At 33.2% G+C, this 14953-nt stretch overlaps 1 protein-coding gene across 4 annotated transcripts in view; it reads left to right on the forward strand.

The window, feature by feature from the left end:
* LRBA (LPS responsive beige-like anchor protein) overlaps positions 1-14953 on the forward strand; it is a 493454-nt gene that overhangs the window by 348909 nt on the left and 129592 nt on the right. For all 4 annotated transcript variants that reach the window (XM_037497443.2, XM_037497442.2, XM_037497444.2 and 1 more), the window contains 2 exons: positions 49-189; positions 1236-1355. In XM_037497443.2, the coding sequence (XP_037353340.1) occupies positions 49-189; positions 1236-1355 (261 nt within the window). The remainder of the gene's footprint in view (positions 1-48; positions 190-1235; positions 1356-14953) is intronic.

Here is a 14953-nt window from a genome sequence, read left to right on the forward strand (position 1 = left end):
GATGATTATGTTTACATGCTCTTGTTTGTCTTTTTCCTCCACTGGCAGCCAATAGGAGCATTGAATCCAAAAAGAGCAGCATTCTTTGCAGAGCGTTATGAATCTTGGGAAGATGACCAAGTTCCAAAGTTCCACTATGGTACTCATTACTCAACTGCAAGTTTTGTTCTTGCATGGCTGCTGAGAATAGTAAGTTCAATTTGAATAATAAACCAGGAATGAATAAATTCAACGTTGTGGAAAATATGCAATATTTAAAATCATCAGCATCTTTTTTGGTTGTTAAAATTTCTCTTCAATGATAAAGGTTCTAATGGGATAAACATATCCCATTTGGTATGTTTCATAATGTTATTACTTGTATAATTGCTTTTAAAATGTTTCACCTAGATTTGTGAGAATTTTTCCCTTAAATTTGCCTCTTTAAAATTCTTATTGTATTCTAAATTGAGAAATAGGTTAATTTCAATTTAGTCTTAAAATAAGGATTAAATAATATTTCATTAACACAGGCATATTTTCATATGATTTGGAAGCTTCACCTGCCCCAAATGGAATAAGGTGTATTTGTAGGTTAGACCAAAGCTGTTGTGTATTGATAATATATTGGTTAAACAAGAAGTGTTTCTGTAAAATTGAGAGGTAATTCATCTACTCGCAAGTAATTTCTTTGGGAAAGCATTAGCAGCACATCATTAATTAAAGCTTGTTAGAAGGGTACAGGCAGACATAAATCCTAGAAGTAATTTATAGTGCCTAGCTAATTTCAAGCAATTATCTACTAATATGTGTTTAAATGTTCTTTAACTAAGAGGAGGCTTTTAAATCTTCTAAACATTTTTCTTTTCTTAATCATAAATTAAATATTGAGCCATCACAATAGAAAAATTACATATTAGACTAGTTTTTTTGCACTATTTTCTTGCACTGTGAATAAAATGCATTCTAATTTATGTCTGAATGTTATTAATAAATTGTTCTTGGAAAGGAAGAAAATCTGAAAAATTTTGCAGGTACCAAATTTTGAAGATATTTCTTCCAAAGCAAAAATAATTTAAGAACATTAAGTAATGTTTTAAATGTAATCATTCAGGTATAATTTCCCATGTATTCTTGGTATGTATTATTGACTAATGTTTTTAGTCATTAAAGTAATTAGATATAAAGATTTATAAAAACTGTGTTTTTATGCATGAGGGAACACCTACTGATATTTTTAATTGCTTATTTTTTAGGAGCCCTTCACAACTTATTTCCTAAATTTGCAAGGAGGGAAATTTGATCATGCAGACCGAACTTTTTCATCTATTTCCAGAGCTTGGCGAAACAGTCAGCGGGATACATCGGATATTAAGGTACACAGGTGTTTCATTTACAGTTATTATTATTCCCAGCCAATTCCTAGTTGAATGAATTCTGACAATTTCTCTCATGCCCTAAGCTTTAAAGGATGAGACCCTTGATTAAATAGCCAAGAACCAGTGCATAGAATTTTCTGTGTTCTCTGTATCTGTGTGTATATCTGTTTCTTCTCTCTTTTTTTCCTTTCCCCTCTCTCCCTCCCTCCATATTTCCTTTTTCCACTCCCTCTCTGCAGGTGTAGAATGATTGTTTTACTTCCTGGAAATATTTTTCAAGAGTAATATAGTAGGTGTAATAAGGCACCATTCAGTCAAGTACTACAGCGAGGAAAGTACAATCAGAAAACTCTCAGGGGCCTCCCCGGTGGCACAGAGGGTTGAGCGCAGTGCTGTGAAGCTGTGCGCAGCCTCTGCAGTGCCGGTTCGATGTGGCTGGCCGGGGAGAATACCACATGGTGTGACAGACCTCTCCTGCCGTGCCCACTGCTCCCCTCAGCAGTGTATTTCGTCATTCTGCCTGTTCTGCTCCCTGCTGTCTCTGGTGAATCTTCTCACCCTCCCGCGCCTCTGGCCTGTACCCCAACTCTTATATAAAAATAAATAAATCTTTTAAAAAAGAGAAGGGCCTCCCCTGGTGGTGCAGCAGTTGAGCACTGGGCTGCAAAGCTGCTCACAGCCTCTGCAGCACCAGTTCGATCCCCGGCTGCTGGGCAAGGGTCCCACATGGCGCGCAGACCTCTCCTGCTGTGTCCGCTGCTCCCCTCAGTAGTGTGTTTCGTTAGTCTGCCTGCTCTGCTCCCCGCTCTGGCTCTGGTGAATTCTCTCACCCTCCCGCGCTTCTGACTGTACCTGGTGCTTGTATAGATAAATAAATAAATCTTTTTAAAAAATAAATAAATAAAGAGAAAAAGAAAAACCTCAGACTTTTAATACAAGTAAATTTAATTTAATTTACAAATCCCATGTCTCAATTTCAGGTAATCTTTCACCTGCTACTGTTTCTAAATGTGTACCTAACTTTGCTTTGTATAGGATTGCATTATTATTGAGGGGAAATGAGAATTTTTCTCATACATGTTAATATTAACTACAGTAAAAGAAGAAAATACTTTTCACAGTAGTTAATATAAATCCGAATAGACTTTTGAGTCTACCTTAAAAAGTATGGTATTGATTTCCATGACCTAGTGTGTCTTCCTGCAGTGTGCTGTGTTATACGCTGTTGAGTGTTAGGAGATAGACCTAATATTGTGAAACTCTGATAGTATCATAAAATATGACTTATACATAAGTACTTATACTCTATGGAGGAAAATAATAACTATCATAGGACAAATATGGTTCAAAAGAAAAAATTAGATATTTTATGCTGCTACACAATACCTTTAAAAAATCCAATGTAATAATCTTAAGTAATTTTACAGTCTAGAAAATGTACTCATATGATTCATTTTATTGTAGATTTATAACCTTTATCAAAAATGTTTTATTAAGGATTTCATCATATGCAGAAATAGTCTTATTTTGGGACATCTTTAGGATGTTTTGATACAACAAATAGTATACTCTGAAATACTCTAAAATACTCTCAGTTCTTTAAGAGTCACCACTAGATAATGTTGAAAAGGTTAACAGTAAATCAGAAATAGTTAAGATTTAATGATTGTTAATTCCATTTCTAATCTCGAGCCATTCAATTCCTTAATTCTTTTGAGAAGCAAAAAATACAGATCCATGAAAAGAATAATAACCTGCCTTACTGTTATCAAAACATGGTTTTTAAAAAATTTCTAAATTACTTAATTTGTTATATATCTCATGATCAAATTATAACCGCATGCTAAGTTTAGGACAACAGATGTAAGCAAAAACAAAATAATAAATTTGAAAATTATTTCTCCTGTTGTAAAATATAGTGGACATTTTTAACTTTCTACTTTTCTGAGCATTGCTTAAAGCATTGTTGGACAGAAGGTGCATATATGTTAGATCCTTATGGTTTTGTTGCCTCTTTTGCCTAAATTGTAAACGTCTTCTCTCAAGATTATTTAATTTACATATGTGGTTCCATTTAAAAAACAACAACGAACTTTCATTAAAATACCCCACTTGTGAAGAAGTTAAAAACAAAAACAACTCCCCCACATGGTTTTTCAAACTGAAAACAAAAGTCACATGAACTTCTTTACCTTTCTCCTCCCTTATTTTTCTCATTACTTATATTTCTTCACAATTAATAAGAACTGAAATCCATCTTGCTTTCCTTTCCAGTGAGCTTTAATACAACAGCCCCATTTAGTAGACAAAAATTAGAATTTCAATTCTTGCTATTTTGCTACTTTATTTCTAGCAGTGCATATAGGGCGTCTGTATGAAGAAATAGAGTATAAAGTTCAGGGAAAAGATGAAAAGAATTTAAAATTCCAACTGTCAGGATGATTGGGGCCTGCATAGAAATATAACTTCTTCTTTTTTTTGTAAGAAAAAAATTTAATTAAATAAACCAAATTTGTTTTTAAAATAAATATTTCAAGCAGAATTGATTTAGTATGTTTTCATTTTTTTATTTTTTAAAATTTTACATTTGGTTATATTTTATATAGAAGGCTTATTCACATTTTGCTTTTATTTTTGTTGTACAGGGCAAGATTTCTTATTCTTACAACATGATTGTTTATATGTAAAACACATCTTGCTATTGCCTATTTTTGTTGCTTTTGTTCATGACAAGAATTGTCAATATGGAATGTATCCCTTTTAAGCTACCAACTTAATAATAAAGAAGTTAAAAGAAAAACAAATTTATATATTTTTACATCATTTTTCATTTTTGCACAATGTCACAATGTGTGCATTTTCATCTTGGTTATAGTCCCCATACAATTCCCACCCCCCCTTGTTTTGATCCTACTCCTCCCACCCCCAGTGTGTCTCTGGTTTATAGTTGCAGGAAAAAGACTAATTATAATAAAGTAAAAATCAAAATCAACAACTTCTTTCTTAATAAGCCATTTCTTTTCGTTCAGAGGCACAGCAATTTTCTTCAGGACTAATTTTACTGAAACCTACTTGTTCTTTTAACCAAAATTTGTAAACACAAACCATTTGTAGGATGGATAGGACAATGATAAACTACCTTATTTTCTATATAGTGGTAATAAGGTAGCTCAGGACCAACTTAGTGACTTTCAATTTAGTGACTTTCAAGTACTTTAAAAAGTATGTGATGTTTGCTTATGTAGGCTCTTTAAAGAGTCTTCTGATAAAACCGAGAAGGGATTTATTCATGTCTCTATGTTTTCCCTGCCTCTTTAGAAGGGTTATGTCTTAACACTTTAGAAAGCATATTTAAATTATAGTTTTCAGTATAGAATAAATGCATAAGGAGGCATATTTAAATCTCTATAATCATATAAACATTAATAGAATCATATTGATTATGGCCTCACCTTTGTATTATCTTAGAGTTTCTAGAAATACTAAGGAAATGTTAAACAATAGAGATTGGGTAGTAAAATGTCACAGTATTGAGTGGATTCTACAGTGTACCTTGCTTGTGTTCATAATACAGTATACATTTTCTAAAATGTTTTTTTTTTTTTTTTTTTTTTTTTTTTTTTTTTTTTTAAAGATTTATTATTTATTTATTTGTTTGTTTGTTTATACATGCAAGCACTGGGTACAGTCAGAAGTGCGGGAGGTGAGAGAATTCAATAGAGCGGGGAGCAGAGCAGGCAGAAGGACCGAAGTACACTGCTGAGGGGAGCAGTGGGCGGCAGGAGAGGTCTGCGTGCCATGTGGGACCTCCTTTGGTGGCCGGGGAGCAGCCGGGGATTGAACTGGTGCTGCAGAAGCTGCGGGCAGCTGGCAACCCAGCGCTCAACCGCTGCGCCACCGGGGAGGCCCATTTTCTAAAATGTTTTATAAAACTGAACTATTGTGAAGTAACTAGAAGATTTATTTAAAAAATAATATAACATTCTAATATACTTAATATTTTTGCTAAAGGAAACTATCACTTTAATCTTGAATCCCTGTTTCTTGCATTATGCTAATACTGAGAAAATAATTTTACCAAAAATGAAAGTTATTCCTACGAGATAAAAATACAAATTCTTTTTACTTTGGAGAAGAAAGACATTTTGTTAAATTTTACTAAAATAGTCTTTTCTTTTTAGCATGATTTACCATTTTAGTTTTGGAACTCACCAATATTTCTGTGCATCAATGCTGATTCCATTTCAGATCTGACCCTCCAGGATGTTCTTTATTCAGCTTGAAGAAATAGTACAAAAGTGATTATCAGTTCTCTAGGTAGTTTTCCCACTGTCCAATAGAAATGTAAAATGAAACACAAGTACCAACCACATTTGTAATTTTAAAATTTCTTTTAGTTAAATTTTTAAAAATCAAAATAATCTTGTGGGGTTAATTTTAATAATATATTTAACCAGATTTATCCAAAGTATTCAACACAGAATCAGTATAAAATTATTAATTAGATACCTCATATTCATTTCTTTCAAGCTAAGTCTTTAAGATCTGGTATGCATTTTATATTTATGACACATATCTATTCACATTAGCCACATTTCAAGTGTTCAGTAGTCCTTGGTGCCTAGTTTGTGCTTATATTGGGCAGATTTTGGACATTGGTTTGGAAGGCAGCTATTCTTACCACTACACTACCAGTGCTGCACAGGAGGTTATTTTGTAATCGCACCAAAGGATAGCTTTCTGATTATGGAAAAGAGAATGCCTTCAACCTATTTGAACAATGATATGCCTGATTTTGATTTTTTTTATTATCCTCCATCCAAACATGGACAGATAGTTGCAATAACAGGTAGTCATGAGGACTGAAATATAAAATTCTAAAGTTGGGTTGGCAACTCATCACTGTGACAAAAGTTTTAAATCTCCAGCAGATTTTGTGTTTTAAGTCCTAAAAGTTAACATGAGTTTAGAAAGGAAGGTGCAAAATATATTACTCTTTGGGCCTGACCCATCAACCAAATTTTGTGGGACAAATTACAGACTCATTAAGCTTAGGTGAATTTCAGTAAGCAGTCATATATCTTTATTAGGCAAAATCTAAGCTGTTCTAGACAGTTCATTGTCACTGATTTCCCTTTCTCTCTTGACATAACATACTCATTCCGCTTTCTGTCAATAAATTCAATCTAATGGCTACATGCAGTCTGACTTGCTGCAGTTTTAACTCTTTTATTTCTTCTTTACTTTCTTTCTATAGAAATGATTAACAAGCAGGGTTGGAGAGTGGAAGCAGTCATAAATGTCAACTAGGTTCATTGTTTTAGAATTGGGCAATAGTCAGTGGATCTAAAATGGACTTGATTGAAAAATCATACTTCTCCAGAAGCTCAGAATTTAGTACAATAATATATAACTAAAATAATATACTAAAAATAAGAGTAAAAGATTTGGTAGAATCCTAAGGTAGCATTAATTGTCTTTTTAATTTTACTGAGTTTATGCACTTCAGTTCTCGGTTTTGATATAGCACCAAATAAAACACAGTCATTGCCTTCAATGAACTTTTGCATTAGGGGAAATATTGACAAATAGATCCAGCAATTTAATAAAGATTCTGTGGGCTGATAGATAAAACATTTGAAATGAAGAGACGGAAAGAGGAAATCCAGGCCTATTATGAGTGGCCTTATGAGCTTTGTTAAGGAGGTTGAACTTATCCTGGAGATGGTAAGAAGACATTGGAAGGTATGAGGCAGAGGAGTAACATAAATGGATCTTGTGGCTTAAAGAGGTCTTCGTGGTTGGCTTTGAATATGTATTACACCATGATCAAGAGTAGAAGTGGTCTATAAAATATAAAGTAATTAGGCAAGTTCCTTGGAGGTTTCAACTCATAAATGACTGGTTCTGGAAAAATGTGGGGGAATTTAAGACATACTTAGCTGGTAAGAACTATTAGGATTTGGTGATTGATTTGTCTTATGAGTGAGAAAGAGAAAGAAGAATTAAGTTAAATTTGGTCTTGTGTGCAGAGAACACAGAAGAGCAGGTCTGCTTAGGGCACAGGTATATAGCTCCCTGTCTTCAGTCACAAAGCTTCTATGACAAGTGAATTAAATCCCCAAAACATTTTTAGTCATGCCAGTGTTTGTTATTTATCATTTATAATACATAGTAGAGAGCAGTTGGGGGTTAAAAGGATAAGGCAAACATAGTTCTCTACTTCATATGCCTCCAGATGAGAATATCAGGTATACGGAAAACTGTTTCAAATGCAAATAAGTACATTCAAAGTGATAAGACAGTGCTAAGAGCTGTAATAAGATGAAAGAAAATAAAATGAATTCTGACTGGGGGAGGTAGAATTGGGAATGACTTGTATAGCAGGTAAATAAATGAGGCTGAAAAAGGGTAAGATAGGAGAGGAGAGAGGACGCCCCAGCCAGAAGGGCACAGCAAAATCCAAATTGTTACATGCTCCATGTGGAAAGGGGCTGCTATCATCCCTGATTTTAGGAGGGCTTTTCTGTCCACAAGAGAATTACTCAGTGTCACCTGAGTTGTTAATGATTCCATTTTCTACATTTTTACATTTAAGACAGATGTTCTTAACTATTACAGCTTTATATAAGAAGTCTATGTGTACAATAATATTGCTGTTCACATCTTGGTTATTCAGTTAAAAAAAAACCCCATCTTTGATTTATTGTCTATTGTTACTAAGGAATGTAAATTGCACTAAGTTCTGAAATTAGTGGGGTCGGTGCAGCATATTCCATACTTGCAAATAAATAAATGAAATGCAACCAGTTACTAAGAAACTACAAAATAATATTATATAAATAAAGGATGATAAGTAATATTTCAAGAATTAGTTTAGTTTTATCTTTAAAAATGAACCCTTAAAAATTTTAAGTGTGCACATCATATTAAATAATAATTCAAAATAGAGGTAATCATTGTACCGTTTTATTTGTGTCTTGTGAGATTTGTAAAACATGAGACCTTTGACTTGCCCTCCACTACCCCAGAAGTCCCAGGGGTCTGTAATCTGAAGATAAGTTAGCTTCCTTCTCTCCTCCCCCTACCCCATCAGCACCTCTCCGACCATAATACATTCCATGGATGCTGATAGCATCAGTGGTAGAGCCATTTATAAAAAAGTGTTTAGCTACAGTTAGTAGAACATAATTGCTAGAAATATATTTCATGTTGGGTTTTTTAGAAAAGGTTAATAATTGATTTGTTTTCTTGGTAAAATTATTTTCACCTTTCCTGCTGTTTCCTCCTGTTTTAAATAATTCAGCAGTTTTAAATACTAAAGAAAGCAAAATAGAAATCTTAAACCTTTCTTCCATTCATGCTTTGCACATTTCTGCCTTCTGCGCTTTCTTTCAATTTAGTCATTTTTAAAAAATAACAATGAAAATGACGAGAAATTTAGACATTACAAAATAAGTTCAGTAACTCATATGTATTTGCCCTTTATTTTGTTTATTTTTTTATACTAATTTAAAATTTTTTTTACATCATTGTTCATTTTTAAACCATATTTGCTTCCCCACCCCTTTAACTATAGTCCCCGTAGAGTTTTCTTCACCAAGACACCCGTGCACCATCACCTCAGTCCCCTGTGCTCCTCCGATCCCTCTCCCGCCTCCTCCCCTGTATTTTCTAAATTTAAATGAGTGTTTTTTAATTAAAATATATCTAGTATAATATTGCAAATTTAAGATTTTTAACATGTTAATTTGATACATTTATATATTGTAATATGATTGCTACTGTAGCATTAACTAGCACCTCTTCATGTTGCTTTTCTTTTAGTGGTTGGCAAAATTAAGTTTGATAATTATAATACAGTATTGTTTGTATTCTCTATATGGTGTATTAATTCTCCAGGGCTTGTTTACTACTTGTTGCTGGTTTGTGCCCTCAAAAAACACTTGTCCTGTCCCCTCCTCCACATCTTAGTAATCACTGTTTCATTTCCTGTTTTTAAGAGTTTGGCTGTTTTAGATTCCACATATAAATTCTATCATATATTCCTGGCCTTTCTTTGACATATCTCATGTAGTAATGTGCTGAAGATCCACCCATGTTATCACATGTGACAATGTCCTTTGTGTAAATATATCACACCTTTATTATTTATTTGTCAGTGGGCACCTAGGTAGATTCCAATCTTGACTATTGGAATTGTGCTGCTGTAAACATGTGAGTGCATGTATCGCTCGTATATCCTGTGTTCATTTGGGTACATACTAAGAAGTGGAAATGCTAGACCATATGGTTGATCTATTTTAATTTTTTTTTAAGAAACTCTGCATTCTTTTCCATAGTGGATGAGCAAGTTTACATTCCCACCAACATAGTACAAGGGTTCCCCTTTTCCCTTTTATTTTTTTCCAGTCTATACTTTTCCATTTGTCTCTTTTTCATGCTTACATTCACATTAGAGTGAATTCAAGCTGTCGCACCTCTCTTTCAATATAAAGCACTCATACTCAAACTGAATTTTCTGTTCATCCTTATTTTATACATATGCACATATTGCAGGTTTGTTAACTTTGCCACATCTCTTTAACTCTTTTCTTCTTAATATGTTAAATGTTGTGCCCATATACTAATTCTCTTTACTATTGAATTTTATGTTCCTTTATCCTCAATAAACCATGTTTCATTCTTTAATAAAATTACTTGAAAGATGAAATATTTTTCTTTTTATATTACGTATATGCTAGACAGAAAAATTGTGTACTTAGAAAATATTCTGATCTTCCTGAGTTATAAAAATGTACACATACATGTAATTTGTTTTTTGACTAGTGAGCTTATAATTTTGTTCAATTAAAAATAATGACTGGGGCCTCCCCTGGTGGCGCAGGCGGTTGAGTGCCACGCTGTGAAGCTGTCCACAGCCTCTGCAGCGCCGGTTCAATCCTGGCCGGCTGGCGAGGGTCCCACATGGTGCGGCACACCTCTCCTGTCTCACCCACTGCTCCCCTCAGCAGTGTATTTCGTCAGTCTGCCTATTCTGTTCCCTGCTTTGTCTCTGGTGAATCCTCTCACCCCCCCACGCGTCAGGCCTGTACCCTGGTTCTTGTATAAAATAAATAAATAAATCTTTAAAAATAAAGATAATGACTGATCATTTATGTGTTCATATACACAGATGTTGATTGTTCTTCTCCATACTCATTTACTTATATTTATGTATGTGTGTATGTATGTGCTTACACATCTGTGTATATACACATTATATATGTGTGTACATGTATATGTATTCTCTTATTGTTTGCATTATTAATGTCCATTATCTCTTCCCAAATTATGGTTTCATTGAAAGTTGGGTCCTGTAATAATAAAAGGCTCGCTGAAAACTTTTAGTCCAAATACTGAAGAAAATAATGTTTTGAATGGGGAGAGAGCTATAAAATATTGAGGCTATTCATTCACAAAGTGAAGCATGTTAAGTCATATTGTCATCATTAATAAAAATATTAAATTTGTTTTCAATGTGGTAATTATTTAGTAGGAATTATTAAGACTCAGTTACTTTGTGGCCATATTTATTTCACAAGTGAATTTTGTTAAATGACCTTAGAATTAATGTTAAATGCTTTTGTGAATGGACATTATTCAGTGAGTGTTGGATTTTAAGAATTAGGCAAGTTGAATGCATAAATTGGGATTTTCATCAGTGGTCATGTTAAAGATAATAGTAATGATTATTAATATACTGTCATTATTACTATTATACTGGTATGTAATAATAATTACTAGTAATGAATTAATAATAATATCTTATACAAATATAGAATTCTGTGTTATCTTATATTTGCCTCACAACAACCCTATGTTTTAGAAATGGCAGTTGAGGTAAGGGTCAGGAAAATGAAATTAATTTAAGGGCATGTGGCTAGTAGGTTAAGTAGACAAAGTCAAACCCAATTATTCTCTCCAATATATTAGATTAAGATGGGTTACCTATTATCTATTAGTTTTTAATTCATAAATTTTTCTTTATTTTAATGCATTTGAAATGATGTGGCATTTATTGGATCTGTCTAGAAGGATTATAGATTATTTGCCTTCTCCAGTTCTTTAAAAAATTGCCATTATATTTCTTTTAAAAAGGAAAAAAAACAGCATTTTATCTACAAAGTATGGAGAAACTATATTTAAACACCAATTTGAAAACTGTTACAGATACAGTTTATTTAAAATGGCATCCATAGGCAATTCAACTCAATTTTTTCAATCATTTACTTAAAAAAGCTTTTCTTGTTTGTGGGCAAATATTCATGTGAAAGTTAAAATTTATCAGGACATGTACATTTTTTCATAATATATTACGTTATAATTTTTCAGCTTTTTTATTCATTATAAAATCTGAATTTGGATTTCTTTTCCTTCATAAATTCTCTCATTTTTTTTCCCATAGTGTAAAGCTAACATTTTGCTTTCAAACCTTTTCTGCCATCAATATTCCTAAGGAAGTTTTGTTAAATTAATTATCTTCATACAATGCTTATATTTGAATTGTACAGATTTCCTATTTTAGTAAGGAGAATATAAAAATTTTAACTTTACCTCTGAAGTAGCCTAATTTTGACTTTTGGTTTTGATTATTTTGTTTCTTTGGGTTAATAGATTAGTATTTGTCATGGTTGCCCAGGTATTTCTGAAGGAATGGTTTTAGTTCAATGGATAGAATTAGTGACTGTTCATTGGAGAATCACATCGCTTCTCTACAGAGGCCACTCATATCAGTGGAGATCATACCTTAATTAAGAAAACTAAAGCATATGTGTGGTCACAACCAATCCTTGTCATTTTGCCATGAAAGCCTTGGGATTTGTGATCAAAGCAATGGGCTTATCCCAACTGTGGAATAACCTCTGGTTGAACCTTTCAGATTTTTATTTTAGGAGATGATATACTACTTTTTAACCATGTTACCTGCCTCTAAGACCCATCTGCCTAATTAAGTGATAGAGATTAAAATTATTGTCAGCAAGTTAGAAGAAAATGTGAATTGTAAATATCTCTGTCTTCTGTCAGTGTTGTTTACTTATCATTTTACACTGATGTTTTAAAGAATTGCTGAACATGTGTTTTTTATCCAGAGCTGAATGTTCTGTTCTGATGAATATAAAACATACTTCACTTTATAAATGTACATTAGAAGTATTGGAGAGACATAATCTTTGACTCTGTTACTAAATTTCATCTGTCAAAGGAGATAGTTTTGAACTGTAATATTCAGCATCATACCAAGACTTGGTTCTTAGAAAGATGCTTTTAGGATTAAAATGAGATCTTATCTCTAAACATAGTTTATCCTTCGTTTATTTAGGTCTTTTTAAATTGTTCCCTACAGTGTTTTGTAGCTTTTTCTAATAGCAGTGTGATATATTTTTATTAAATGTATTCCTTAATGTATTATGTTCTTTTTCCCTAAAATTTTCTCTGATGAACTCCCCCATATTTTTGAATTTCTAGAGTGCCATTTGTTTCTACAGCCAGTTTCTTTCTAATAAGTGTATCCCTTTAATGTTATTTAGCAATTTTATCTGTGATGGGGGGAGGGGGATTGTGGTCAGGGGAATATACTCATGTCTTTATCTCTCAACCTAACATAGTTTTCTGCAAAAATTAAAACCTAAATAAATTTTTTAGGATATTGATAAGTTATATTTCCTTTTGTGATGCCAGGCTTCATAAATGAAAGGGATTTCTTTAACGTTTTCTTCTTTTAATAAAAGTATTACTTGTATTTCTGCCCATATTGAATTCTTCCTACCATTTTGGTTCCCAGAAATAATTACCTGTGAATATATTGGTAACATGTCATTATTGAAATACATATAAATTCGTAGGCAACAATTCAAGTATGCAGTATGAAGTATATAATAAATATCCCAGTTTGAATTCAAAGGTACTTCATATTAGTCTAGTGGGGAATTCATTCATAATCAGTAGAGATATAGGGCAGGAACTCCTTTTCCCAAGATTTGAATGAGATCTAAGCTTACATGATACTTCCAAAATTGGCCCTCACATCTTCATTTTGTCGTGTTCATTAGTTACATCCTTATTGTCTAAGACACAAGCTCTTTTGTTAGTTAATACCAAGTTTGGGTTAATCAACACTTGCTGATGCCAAAAGCCATAATGCTGTGGGACTAACTTTCCTAAGTGCATCAATTAGGAGGATTGTTTTCTTTGTAAGGGCTCCAGATTGGTGGAAAAATAGGATCTGGAATCCAATCTGTACTCCAGTTACCAAAGGGGGTTACTTTGGGCTATACTAGCCCATAAAGGCTCTCATTTTCTTATTCAAAGAGTGGCATTCTATAGGCAAGTGGTGACCCTCATCTCCACTAGCCTCCCCCTGGGTTCCAGCCTAACCTTTTCCATCCCCTGTTCTTTCCCCCAGACTTAAAGAAAACTGACTATAGAGTTTTAGAAACCTGCTTCCTTAATCTTAGGGAAAATCTTTTCTCTCTTCTTTGGCTTGTGTATCTTTAAACAGACTAACTTTTGACACTGCTGCTTCTGGGCACCTTACATAATCTACTGTTTGCTTAGCCTTTCCCAAAAGACAGAGAAAGAGAATGTCTTCAAGAGACCTCTGTTCTGCACCCTGAAAATACTCTGGAAATGCCTAATAATCTTTTAAAATTGGAGGAGTACATGGGTGGATGGAAAAAATAGAGCAAAACACAAATTCATAAATTTCAATTGAATTGAACTATGATTAAACTTAATTTTTAATTAATAAAATTTACATTTTTACTTTTGAGATATTTTGATAATGTCCATTGCACAAAATTACAAGATATCTATCTTTAGCAGTCAATTGCAAATAAAATCATAAAATCTGTGATCATTAAACAGAAATTATGAATTATTACTTTCCTCCCTGCATGATAGATTATGTAACTGAAAGTTTAGCCTGATCCAGTTACACATAAAAGTTTAAAATTGCTTTTTCATCAACAGATTAAAATTTTATCAACAGATCAAAATGTATCTGTTTTATGTATATTTTTGCTCCATTTAATTTCTAGTTAAATGAGTTTATGTTTAGGGTAAAACAGTTAATATGAAAGTAAAATCGTTTTAAATTCATAATACATTTATATGTTTAAAGGAGGTCAGGAAAAATATTGTTAATTGAATATAGAACTTGTAGAAAAAGCCTGTGATGAACATTTGTGTATTGAACAAATGTATTTTTTTTCCAAGTTGTTTAGCAGCTTGAATACAATGACAGATGTGGAAGAGAGAGAAAAATATAAAAAAATTTTAAAAATTTTAGCACTACATATAAAGATTGAAAACTTCATTTTTTTTTTTTTTTAAGATTTTTACTTATTTATTTATTTTATTTATATAAGCACTGGGTACAGTCAGAAGCGCGGGAGGGTGAGAGAATTCACCAGAGCCAGAGCGGGGAGCAGAGCAGGCAGACTGACGAAGTACACTGCTGAGGGGAGCAGCGGGCGGCAGGAGAGGTCTGCGCGCCATGTGGGACCCTCCTCCGGTGGCCGGGGAGCAGCCGGGGATCGAACCGGCGCCGCAGA

The sequence above is a fragment of the Talpa occidentalis genome, unplaced genomic scaffold (genome assembly GCF_014898055.3).
Source record: "Talpa occidentalis isolate TD23 unplaced genomic scaffold, MPIMG_talOcc4v2.1 talOcc4.8, whole genome shotgun sequence".
NCBI lineage: Eukaryota > Metazoa > Chordata > Mammalia > Eulipotyphla > Talpidae > Talpa > Talpa occidentalis.